At 42.9% G+C, this 13017-nt stretch overlaps 2 protein-coding genes across 3 annotated transcripts in view; both read left to right on the top strand.

The window, feature by feature from the left end:
- The window catches only part of PLCB2 (phospholipase C beta 2), a 70168-nt gene extending 68874 nt beyond the window's left edge, over positions 1-1294 (top strand). For both annotated transcript variants that reach the window (XM_083350127.1, XM_083350126.1), the window contains 2 exons: positions 217-303; positions 961-1294. In XM_083350127.1, the coding sequence (XP_083206253.1) occupies positions 217-303; positions 961-1230 (357 nt within the window). In that variant the 3' untranslated portion in view covers positions 1231-1294. The remainder of the gene's footprint in view (positions 1-216; positions 304-960) is intronic.
- A 10262-nt stretch (positions 1295-11556) lies between these two features.
- Positions 11557-12366, top strand: ANKRD63 (ankyrin repeat domain 63; the record flags this gene model as incomplete). Its single annotated transcript, XM_083349670.1, has 1 exon — positions 11557-12366. The coding sequence occupies one exon, from the start codon at positions 11557-11559 to the stop codon at positions 12364-12366; it is 810 nt and encodes a 269-aa protein (XP_083205796.1).
- Positions 12367-13017: the final 651 nt, after the last annotated feature.

Genomic DNA, 13017 nt, shown 5'->3' with positions numbered 1-13017 from the left:
AGCAAAAAAAGCAGCTGTCATTTGCCTGATATTTATAAAAATCATACTTGGATATGGGACTATAAGAGGATGAGGAGGAACTGGAAGCTAAAATACCCTGCACACTTCATCACTGGTATTGTTTTATCTACAGAATGATACTGCATTGAAATGTTGCATTTATATAATGGCATGGGAGGTTATTTCTTCTAACATAAATGTGTCTCTTGCTTCAAGATGAATGAGAAACAGTCAAAGCATCAACAGGTCTTAGAAGCAAAGCAGTCAACCTGCCTTGGAAAAATCAAGGAAAAAGAAAGCCAGGTATTGCGTGGCTAATTTACAAAAAAAAGAAAGTTCTTTCAGGAGGTCTAGAATGAGTGCAAAGGCTTCACAAATATTGCCCTTCAGAAGTACTGGAATTGCAACTACCAGCACAGCTCAATTAGCATGGCCAAAGCTGACATCTCAACACAAATGGAAGATTGGGGAAGGCTGAGGAAGCCTATTCCCTGCCCTCCAGTCCTCTACTTATTAAGTAGCATCTATGCCATAGAGATTGCATTCACCTATTTAAGATTCATTCATGAAATCCTATTTGTTCTGAGCCTTTATAAGATAGCAAGAATAAACAAATTGTTTAGGCTTACTTGAATAGGGTTTTTTTTTCTTCTTCTTCTTTTAATCGGAAGGCAGTTTTATTTGGGACTGCTGTACAGCGCATGAGGAAAAGAGGTTGAACCTTTCATTCCCTCCATGTTAGCAAGGTGGCGTTCCCCATAGGCCCCAGTGGGAATTATCTTCTCCCCCACACCTATAATTACAGCAAAGGAATGGAAAAAGTAATTTACCACAGGGATCTTGTCCTTGGAGAAGAGTATTTTTTTTAAAGTTGGCATTGCTAAAAGACTCATAGCTGAATTTGTAAACATGCAGCAAACAGGTTTCTCCTCTGTGAGCTTTTCCTGTCTCTTTCTGCAGCTCCAGCAGGAAGCATTTGCGGAGTATGAAAAGAAGATGAAAACTATCAGTGCAGAAGTGCAGGATTTAGTGAAGAACTGCATGAAAGTCTGTTATCCTTTGGAAGGTGACACAGCAAAGAGAGAGGCCCCTGGAGCTGCCGATGAGGGAGATCAAGGGCCATGTGGGAACCTGGTGACCCCTGAGACTCTAAGTTATGCAACTGAGGTGGTGAAGGAGGATGCCATCATGGATGAAGAATCCACTGTTGTCCAGGAAAGCAGATTGTAAGACTCAGTGGAAGTCTTATTTTAAAGCTCTTATATTTTAAAAATAAATCTCATTTTGTTTCAGAGGTCCATAGAACATAATGGAATATCGGTTACTGTTACCCAACATTTTTGAATAGTAAGACATTTTGATCTGACAGACTTACATCAGAGGTTTTCATTCTGTTTAGAGTTACCACTAAAATCCAACACCAACAGATATTGCCTACTACTATCACAACATAGAATGAGCCGTATTGGGTGGGTTTAAACAACAGCCAGCTAGTTAAGCTTCTGAACTCTCCATCTGGTCAAACTAATCTTGCTCTGAAGCAGTTTCAAGTCCAAGCAAGAAATAATTGGCTCAGTTGTTAAATGGAAAATGTTGAAGGGGGAGGGGAAATCAAAAGGACAAGGCATTGATTATGGAGTGGAAGACCCCACATATAGAGATGCCCACAGTGATGTTTTGGCAGTTATAACCCTTCCCTTCAGAAGATTTTCCTACAGTACTATGTAGTGCTGATAACACCCAGCTTATCCTATTGATCAAATTCTCCACATAATAAAGAGGGATCACTTCCAAAGTTGCACACATTTTAGCTGATTGCAGAAAACAGCTATGTAGTCAGTTCTTTATGGCATTCAATAGACAACTGAAGCACCTTAATAGTCCTAGCACACTGGAGGTCAACCACAATGCAGAGGAAATGTGTACTGTTTCCACGTATCTAAATTAAGCTTGATTGAAAAAGAAGATTTCTTCCCTGATCCGAGAAGACTCTTTTCCAGGTTTATCCCACTTTTCTTGTGGGATATTAGCTGACTCAATATCCTATAAGGCAGGGATCTTCAAACTTGGCCCTTTTATGACTTGTGGACTGCAACTCCCAGAATTCCTCAGCCAGGCATGCTGGCTGAGGAATTCTGGGAGTTGAAGTTCACAAGTCATAAAAGGGCCAAGTTTGAAGACCCCTGTTATAGGGGGACAGACAGTCAGCAGAAATGTTCTCTTAATCTGAACAAATACAGCCAATTAACCTAAGCTGCTCTTCTTTACCCCATCTATATACACAAATTGCCTGACAGGTATCCTTTATCATAAAGTCTTTGTGGCAAAATGCAGCAGCTGAACATTGTTTGCCATCCAATTATGTAATCACCCAGAAACATATTCTCTCTGGCACTCTTATAAACCAGTTGGGAGAGATGGGTTTTACCTTTTCACAGAACACTTTTCATTCGGGACAGTCAGGAGCTTACAGGCTGAGCTGGTTGCAGGAGAAGAGGTGGCTGACAAACCAGGTTAGACACAGCAATTTTTAGCTGCTGCCAGTTTGTTTATCCTTGAATAAATCCAAGACCAGTGACATATTCCAGGATGAGCCAGAGAAGACTGCTGTTCTAGAACCGCATCTACATGGAAGGAAGTGTGTAGTGGGGTGCCCCAGAGCTCTGTTCTGGGCCCAGTGCTCTTCAACATCTTCACCAACGATTTGGATGAGGGGATAGATGGGGAACTCATCAAATTTGCAGACGACACCAAGCTGGCAGGAATAGCCAATACTCCAGAAGATAAGCTTAAAATACAGGAGGATCTGGACAGACTCGAACACTGGGCGCTATCTAACAAAATGAAATTCAATGGTGAAAAAAGTAAGGTTCTACATTTAGGCAGGAAAAATCAAATGCACAGGTATAGTATAGATGGTACCTTGCTCAATAGTAGTAACTGTGAGAGGGATCTCAGAGTCCTGGTGGACAGTCACTTCAATATGAGCCAGCAGTGTGCTGCAGCTGCCAAAAAAGCCAACACAGTGCTAGGCTGCATTAACAGAGGGATAGAATCAAGATCACATGAAGTACTAATACCACTTTACAATGCCTTGGTAAGACCGCACCTGGAATACTGCATCCAGTTTTGGTCAGCACGATGTAAAAATGATGTCAAGACTCTAGAAAGGGTACAGAGAAGGGCAACAAAGATGATTGGGGGACTGGAGGCTAAAACATATAGGGAATGGTTGCTGGAATTGGGTATGTGTAGTTTAATGAAGAGAAGGACTAGGGGTGACATGATAGCAGTGTTCCAATATCTCAGGGGCTGCCACAAAGAAGAGGGAGTCAAGCTATTCTCCAAAGCACCTGAAAGCAGGACAAGAAGCAACGGATGGAAACTAGTCAAGGAGAGAAGCAACCTAGAACTAAGGAGAAACTTCCTGACAGTTAGAACAATTAACCAGTGGAACAACCTGCCTCCAGAAGCGGTGAATGCTCCAACACTGGAGATTTTTAAGAAGAGACTGGACAGCCATTTGTCTGAAATGGTATAGGGTTACCTGCCTGAGCAGGAGGTTGGACTAGATGACCTCCAAGGTCCTTTCCAACTTTCCTCTTCTTCTTCTTCTTCTTCTTCTTCTTCTTCTTCTTCTTCTTCTTCTTCTTCTTCTTCTTCTTCTTCTTCTTCTTCTTCTATTATTATTATTATTATTATTATTATTATTATTATTATTATTATTATTATTATTATTGTGGTCCAATGGATCACTACAGATATTATGACAAGATGTTCATCAATAGGCTGTCTTGGCTTTTTTCTGGCTGGTCTTAATTGTATGTCCAGTTTGGGGGGGGGAATCAAACACTGAGATTTTTTAGAGGCAGTTTTTAGTCCTATCTTGCTTCTTTCAAGCTATGTAAGCAGGCCAGTCAGCTGTCTTTTTCTAATGCAGATCTGTGGCCAGTGAAGGAACTATCTCAGCATTGCTGTCCCAATTGTGATACAAATTTTTTAAAATAGTCAAATCTACCAATAAAAATATATTTTACAAACCTTGCCACTCCCCAGTCTATCAAAGGAATAATTTGCAATGTGCACCAATATGCAAGATTTCAGTATCATTTGTCATCTTTCACAAAACCAGTAGGTATCTGGGGAACTGCAGCTGAAATGACTGTCTAATAGATGTTTTGAGAAGACCATGTTTATCCAAAAAAAATATATGGTCATTTTTCAAGCTATGGAATGGCAAAAATAACCTTTAAATTTTGGGGGGGAGAGTCTGTATGCACACAAATGTCCATCCATGTTGCAAATATGAAACAAGTGTGCAGTTTTGCAAACAGTAATACAAGATGGTTTTCAGTTTAGGGATGATTTCTTGATTAAAATGATACATGCAAATTCATTCAAGATTAATTAGTGCAGCCATAAATCTAACTTAGGAACTATCAGAGCCACTAGATCCTGGCCTCTGTGCAAAAGGACACAGGCTGATGTGTTTGGAGCAATTCAAATATCTGCAGAGAAATGCCGCACCCTTGCTTTAAAAAAAGTAAGAAATCCAACTCTGTAGGGATTGTTCTAGCTGCTCTTAAGCCACTTTCTGACTTGGTTTTTACGGATCTCAGGTGAATTTTCTGGGAGTTCAAGGTGTTTAGAAAGTCATCTTACAACTGCTTTGCTAAGGAACACTCAAATACCAGATATCATCAGTAAGATTTCTTCGTTTATAACATTTAAGAAAATATTGTACCACGAGAGGCCCCTACTCAGTTTATACCTACGGTATCTACCATCACATACTTAGCAAAGGTACGGCAACAGCCTGTTGAGTTTTTCCAGAGGAGCAATTTGAATGGAAGAAGGAAAGAAAATTTTGCTAGCTGAACACATTTGGAAGACAGATGGTAGCTGCAAAGGGGACACTGGGGCTTTCTTGCAGATTCTTAATTCTAGCAAGTCACTGGCCTTTCATAAAGTGTGAAACTGTCCCACCACCAACATACAGCACATGCATGTATTTTTTTTTAATGCTTTATTTTTTAAATGGGAAGAGGGCTTTTAAAAGTACAGTTTGGAGACTGAAAAGAAGAGAAATCTTTGCTTGGCATACTGATAGAAAGTATAACCAGCCTCATAATAGGCCATATTTCTAATAAGTTGATCCATTTGTCGACCACAAAGAAGCTCAAATCTTGACGGACTGAAATGAACTGATTGCCATACTAATGTTTCTAGATTGCCCATTTCTTCTGCCCATTGTTTCTGTTATCAGCTCTAGAAATATAAGGGATTAAAACTGGAAGATTCAAAGGAAGGAACAGTTTCCATACAATGTGCTTGAGAAAGGAAGAATCCACTCAATTACAAATAATTCTGTCCCTTCATGAGACGTAGACTCAGAAATGATTGGTAAGATGTTTGGAAATCCCATAATGTTATAAAAATTATTTGTCAACAAAATATGCCCTTTTTACAAATATATGCTTTTATCTCCCCCCCCCAAAATTAAAGCATTAAAAAGAATATTGAAATATTGCATCAAAGTGTATGTGTATGCATGTATGCACAACTGCTCAATTACCCTCTAATTGCATTGCATTATAAATCCAGTATCTTCCAAAACCATAATCAACAGTGTCAAATAAAAGAAAGCTGGACTTGATTAGCCAATCACTGTAAGATTGGAATGATTTACATCAGGGCTTTTCAACCTTTTCACCCATTGTACCACTTTTAGGATATGGCAACATCCAAGTATCACCAGTCTCCTAGCAAGGTGTCAAAAACTTGATGACCAAAAAAAAGGAAAAAAGTGATGAAGTACAGGTAGTCCTCGACTTACAACAGTTCGCTTAGTGACTGTTCAAAGTTACAATGGCACTGAAAAAAGTGCCCCCCAAGCCACAGCCGAGCAAGACACCTGCCTGCCCGCCCGGCAGTGCTTTTCCTCCTGTCCGAGGTTTTCATTGTTGTGAGCATTTCTGTTGAGGATTGGAAGTGGGGGTGGGGTGGGGTGGGGTTTGGTTTGGTTTTTATCCCCCCCCCGCTTGCTGGGTGGTTGCAGCAGGTTTTGGTCACTTCATATGACCCTGGGATACTGTGACCATCATAAATATGAATCAGTTGCCAAGCATCTGAATGTAAATCACAAGACCCTGGAGATGCTGCAACATTCCAGCTGATCAGTGCTTCTTCTGGGCTCAGAAGCGTCATGATCAGTGCTGAGCTTCAGCTGGATCCTGGGGCTGATCCTGGCGCTTCCGCTGAGCCCTGACAGCCCTGCAGCTCCAGCCATCTCTCGCTCAGCCTTGTACAGTGCTGCCACCGGTTCAGCTCATTCCCCTCCCCCGCTACCACTTTTCTAGAGTGGTCGCATACCACCTGCCAGTTGTTAATGTACCACAGGTGGTACCCGTACCACTGGTTGAAAAGCCCTGATCTACATTTTCAGGAAGGGCCTATATGTTGTGATGTGAGACTCAAGCACTGTGCAACTGGGTGAGCTCTTGTTACTTCCCCAGCTCCTGCCCACCTAGCAGTTTGTGTGTGTGTGTGTGTGTGTGTGTGTGTGTGTGTGTGTGTGTGTGTGATAAATGGGTGTATGTATATATGTATGTGTGTATGTATGTGTATTCTTGCCACAGTTAAGTGAATCACCACAATGGTTAAGTTAGTACAGGTAGTTGAGTTATAACCATAATTGACCCCCAAATTTATGTTGCTAAGTGAAGCATTTGTTAAGTGAGTTTTGCCCCTTTTTATGACATGGTTGTTAAAGTGAATCTGGCTTCCCCACTGACTTTGCTTGCCAAAGGTGACAAAAGGGAATCACTAGTAAAAGGTAAAGGTTCCCCTGCACATGCGTGCTAGTCGTTTCCAACTCTAGGGGCCGGTGCTCATCTCCGTTTCAAAGCCAAAGAGCCAGCGCTTGTCCGAGGACGTCTCCGTGGTCATGTGGCTGGCATGACTAGACGCCAAAGGTGCACGGAATCACTACAACTGTCATAAATATGAGTCAGTTGCCAAACTTCCGACTTTTGATCACGTGACCATGGGGGGGGGTGCTGCAATGGTTGTAAGGGTGAAAAATGGTCATAAGTCTCTCTTTTAAGAGCTGTTGTAACTTTAAATGGTCACTAGATGAACTATTGTGAGGGCTCTTTCTCTTTGTGTGTGGGGAGGGTGTATATGTGATGGAATACATTTTTTATTTAAAGCAGTTTGGGTTTTTTAATACTATATTAACCACTGCCTCCTTTTCCTCTGCCTGTTAAATACCTGGACAGGAATTTATACTAGGTTAAAAGCCTCCTGGAGAAAGAAAAGCATTCCCTGCTTTATGCGTTGCTGGCAAACTTTCTTTTCTCTCTATGTGATTCCTACCATTCATAATTTCAAATTCTATACAGGAGCAGTGGGGAACTAGGGTTCTTCAAATACTGCTGGATTAAGAGGTTTAAACAGCCAGCCAAGCTGTGGAGAATGCCAAGGCTGTCGTTCAGCAACATGTTTCCCATCCCTTCAGTAATAGGTAGTAGGTAGGAAAAGAATATTGCTTTCATGAGCCATAATTAGTACTCTGTTGGGTTTTAAATGCTTTGAAGCAAGATAGGAACTTATTTAATCTTTTATCATCTGGGGATTGTCAGGTCCCATGGGAAATCAAGAACAAGAGACTAACTTCATCCCGGGAGGATAACAATAACAACAACTAGAATAATCATCACAACGTAGCAAATGGTGGGCGGGAGGGGTTACCACTCTATAGCTGAATTAATAAACTATAAACTATATTAGAATTTATTACAAAGTACTGGTTAAAATCAAAATTATAGGTGTTATATGCTCTTCGACACTCAGTAAAGAAAGCAAACTGAAGTGTATATGTCAGTATGAAAGACTTGTGAAGGCTAGGTCATTAAATTGTTGATGTGAATTGCAAAGACGCAGCTGGTGTCACACTTAGGCATTTCGTCAGACTTATTGCAATATTCATGATGAAAGAAATAATCAGAGAAGGATATGCTATAGAGGCCACTGTTACCAATTTATATTTAGAACCATCTGAATGCTACCTGAAGTTGTGAAGCTATTATTTAATGGTGGCCTATAAAATATAAATAATTCCTATTATGAATAATTAGAGGTCTGTAAAAGAGCATAGACATTTATCCACAAAACATTCAGAGGATCCTTTTCTTTTGCCATCCTTTCTCTATGGTAACTAGTAAAGTCTCCCTTGAGTCTTGGAATCCCCATGCAGTTATCTCTAGATGACTCACGGATAAAATCAGGCAACAATTGTTGGCAACAGTAAAGAGGTAGTTTGCCACTGACTTCTTCTGGGATATAATTCAACGTCTTACTCTGTTCTATAGTCTCAAATTCTGTGCTGGTCTCTCAGCTAACTATTATTAGGACTAATCCTGTTTAGTCTCCTCATGTAGACAAGATCAGCCGAGTACTAATCACGTGAAAGACTTTTTCAATTTTTCTAAAAAGATGGTGTGATGATACTTATTACAGTAATTACAAACAAGGCTAAAAGAACAGTATTCATCTCAAATTAATTAAGATACAAAGAACTGTTGGATTAGACCCAGAATAAGATGTAGGAGAATGTGACATTCAGTTCCCTATGAGCTTCTGGTTAACAAGCTACAGAACATAGATACCAGTTAGAAGTATAACAATTAATCTTCAAGTGGATTTGTGGACACACTATGCCAAGAACAGGCTGTGTAGAAACATACATGCATGCATGCATACAGACATTAAATAAATAAATATTCAAACAGGGCTTCTCCTCAGCTCGTTATCAAATTGGAGGGAGCTATTAAGCAAGGTGTCACGAGGTTCATTCCAAGGCTCTGTATTTTTCAACATTTTTATTAATGATTCAGATGATGAGATGGAAGAAAAACTTATAAAATTTGAAGAAGACTCACAATTGAGAGGGAAACCTAATATTTTAGAAGACAGAAACGACATTCAAAATGCTAAGTCAACAAAGTGTTCTGAAAACAGCAAATAAAATTTTGTAGAGGCAAATGCAAAAAAAAATTGTTTGAGAAAATACACAAGTACAGGATGAGACCACACTTAAAATGAGTAGTACATGAAAAGTATCTTATAATTCTATTTGTCACAGAATACACATTAGCAGTGTGATATGGCTTGAAAAAGATAAATGCAGTTTTAACTGCATCAATAGAAATATATTTTCTAAATTGTGAGAATCTTTATGACAACCCCTGATTGTCCAGTAGGACGCTGAGATCCCTCTCACAGTTACTACTATTGAGCAAGCTATACCTGTGCATTTGGTTTTTCTTGCCTAAATGTAGAACCTTACTTTTTTCACCATTAAATTTCATTTTGCTAGATAGCGCCCAATGTTCAAGTTTGTCAAGATCCTTCTGTATCTTAAGCCTATCTTCTGGAGTGTTGGCTGTTCCTGCCAGCTTGGTGTTGTCTGCAAATTTGATGAGTTTCCCATCTATCCCCTCATCCAAATCATTGATGAAGTTGTTGAAGAGCACTGGGCCCAGAACAGAGCCCTGGGGCACCCCACTGTTGTTGGCTAGTGTGCTGGCTTTGTTCATATGACTATTGCCAACTGCTAGAAGACTTTCAGCACATTCTGAGTATATCTTGAAAAGATTGTCAGTGATATAGATTTCTCACTTTCTACACCAGGGGACTCCAAACTTGGCAACTTTAAGACTTGTGGACCTCGACTCCCAAAATTCCCCAACCAGCCATGCCAGGTGGGGAATTCTGGGAGTTGAAGTCCACGCCTTAAAGCTGCCAAGTTCGGAAACCCTGTTCTATACTATCCTGTATCTGGTTTCAGTACCTATACAGAACAAAGCCCAAACTGATAGAAAATATGCAAGGTCCTGTCTGCATAGGAACTGATACTGGATATCCTGGCAGAGCAAAAGGAGATGCAAAAGCACCCACCAGGATGATCTCAAACCATGGAAACGGTGCTTGTTGTACTTACTGGTCCTGCTACCATCTGTCACTGTGAAAAGCAGAAATCAAAACACACTCTGGGTTCTGAGGACTGCACATGAGTACTATATTTATATACAACTTATCCTCCAACACAACTATGCAACAAAAAGGCTGAATGCATAAATGCATAGCCATCAAGTGACAATCAGAGCTTGCATCAAATATTCCAGATAGCTTTTTCACGTGACATCAAAAAAGCTTCCTCCAAGGCATTGCCCTCCAGATATTGCCCTCCAGATTTCAATGCCCAGCACTCCAATGTAGCAAGATCATTGCAGAGAGAATTAAAGGAAAAAAAACCCACTTTTGGTAGATCCCAGATCCCAAGTACATGTAGTCCTCGACTTACAATAGTTCATTCAGTGATCATTCAAAGTTATAATGCCACTGAAAAAAGTGACTTATGACCATTTTTCAGACTTATTGACCACTGCAGCATCCCCATGGTCATGTGATTTACATTTGGATGCTTGACAACTGGTTCATATTTATGACAGTTACAGTGTCCCAAGGTCATGTGACCCCCTTTTGCAACCTTCTGACAGGTAAAGTCAACGGGGAAGCCAGATTCACTTAACAATCATGTTACTAACTTAACAACTGCAGTGATTCACTTAACAACTCTGGCAAGAAAAGTCATATAATAGGGCAAACTCACTTAACAAATTCCTCACTTAGCAACATCAATTTTCAGCTCGATTCTGGTCGTAAGCCGAGGACTACCTGTAATTAAATACAGTATATTTATACTGTACAGGCTAACAGACCAGAGCTGCAGAAATCCAAAGAGTCATAAGAGGGAAGCAAGGAGAAAAAAAATCTGCTGCCAGGCAGTGATTCTGTCAATTTCTTTGGCCAGATTTGGTAGCCATAGAGATACAACTGCCTTCTACTAACTAAGTCATGTTACCCAGGGCTTTTTTTCTCATAGAACGCTCAGAATGGAGTTCCGGCACCTTTTTTGGATGGAACCTTGTAGGATAGGCAAGGCGGGTTGTATATTTTTTTTTAATTCCATTTATATCCCGCCCTTCTCCGAAGACTCAGGGCGGCTTACAAGCTTATGACATGTGTGAGTTCCGGCACCTTTTTCTTTTACAAAAAAAAGCACTGATGTTACCTATTCAATACTGTATAACTGAGTCCTGAAAAAGTCTGAGGAAACCATTCCACCATTCAAGAATTTCTATTTCTTCTTGCTTAGACGGTCTCCTAATTACGCAGAGATCGTCCGGGATTCCGCGGCAAAAGAGGGGAGGGAATCAGCCGTTCGGGCTGGCATTAAGCTTCCCGCTCAACCTGACAGGCGAAAGCAGGTGGGCGGGGAGCTCCTGCCGTCCGTGACTATCTCGGAGTTTGGCCGACATCTCTCCCCAGCCCGCCAACCCGAGCGCTTAAACGGATCTGTCTCTCTCGGAGCGGAAAGGCGGCGATCGTCATGGAGACTTGAGGGGAGGTTATAAAGCCGATCTGGAGAGCCGTCGCCTCGAGTCACCAGCAGGCACCGAACCAGGGGGGGATCGGGAGCAGCGGGAGGCCATGCTGAAACCGCGGGACCTGGGCCCGGGGGCGTCCACGCAGACTTTCCTAGAGGCCATGAGGGCAGGGCGGATGCATCTGGCGCGCTTTGTCCTGGATGCCGTCGATGGGACTATTGTGGATTGCCGCTCAGACCGGGGCCGTTCGCCGCTCATGTACGCCGTGCTGCTTAAGGACCCGGCGTGGCGACTGGCTTTTGCGCGACTGCTGCTGGAGCACCACGCCGCGGTCAACCTGAGCGACGACGCCGGGCGCAGCGCCCTCAGTTTGGCCTGCGAGCGCGGCTATTTGGAGGTCACCAAGCTGCTGGTTCAGTACGGCGCCGACCCGGACACGGTGGACGGGCGCGGCTGGAGCCCTCTCATGTACGCCTCCTCGGAAGGGCGGACGGCGGTGGTCGAGTGGCTCCTGCGCGCCTTCCGCCGCTTCGGCCAGCTCCGCCTCGAGCGAGCCGACCGCGCCGGCCACACCGCGCTCCAGCTGGCCGCCAGCGGGGGCCACCACCAGTGCGTGCGCGCCCTGCGCTCGGCCGGCGCTTTGCTCCTCATCTTCCCGGAGCCGCCGCCGCCGTCGCAGGCGGGAGACGACGACGGGGCCGCGTCAGCTGCTTCTCCCCCGCTTCACGCGGCCAGAGAGCGACAGCTCCCGCTAGACGAGGAGGAGCAGGGATTCCAAGGAGGGGAAGAAGACGGAGAAAAAGAAGAAGAAGCGGATGGCCCAGAAGCGAGAAAGGAGCCTTCGGCGACGAGGGGCCGCCTGCTGATTCGCAGGTCGACGGCGCCTGACTGTCAGAGTCTCCTCAGCCACTGATCGTGGGGACGGGCGGGCGGCTGGTAGCGACCCGGCTTTTCCTGAAGAGCCGCAGCTCATCTCAGCCGCCTGTCGTGTCCTCGCTTCATCCCGAGGACGGCGCCGTTAAGGAGGGCATCCGATCCAGCTTTGCTTGACAAATTTCTGGGGTTACCCACTCCGTTAATCGTGCTGTTTACTTCAGCTCGTTAGTATTTACGTTTCTGCCGTCGCTAGCGGGGTGGACTGGGAAGCGGTGCTGGATGTGTGGCTTCTCGGGAAGGTTTTCTTTAATTAGAAAATTAGAAGTTTTGTCTTCCTTTGCTTGTGAAATGCAGCGTGTTACGGTTCAGTTCCTTCACCTATGTGGTTTTCATGTCTTTTCGTATCAAAGCTATGCAATAGTTGGTTTATGAATTCTGCTCCCCAAAAGCTCATCTTTGTCTCTGAAATAAAAGGACTCAGAGCGCGCTTAGCGTCAAAATCTGCTCTCCTGGTGGTTTTCTGATGAAGAAAATTATTTCGTTTTCATGTTCATCAATCACTTTGCAGCCAACGAGGAAGAAAGTTTGAAAGAGCATTAATATGTGTCCATTACTATGGTGATAGTGAGGATTGTGTTTATTTATGTTACAATTTAAGTTATAAGTCCTAATAGGAACCTGGAATCAT

Source organism: Vipera ursinii, assembly GCF_947247035.1.
Source record: "Vipera ursinii genome assembly, chromosome: 1".
Classification (NCBI taxonomy): domain Eukaryota; kingdom Metazoa; phylum Chordata; class Lepidosauria; order Squamata; family Viperidae; genus Vipera; species Vipera ursinii.
This window is presented reverse-complemented; position numbering and strand designations above follow the sequence as displayed.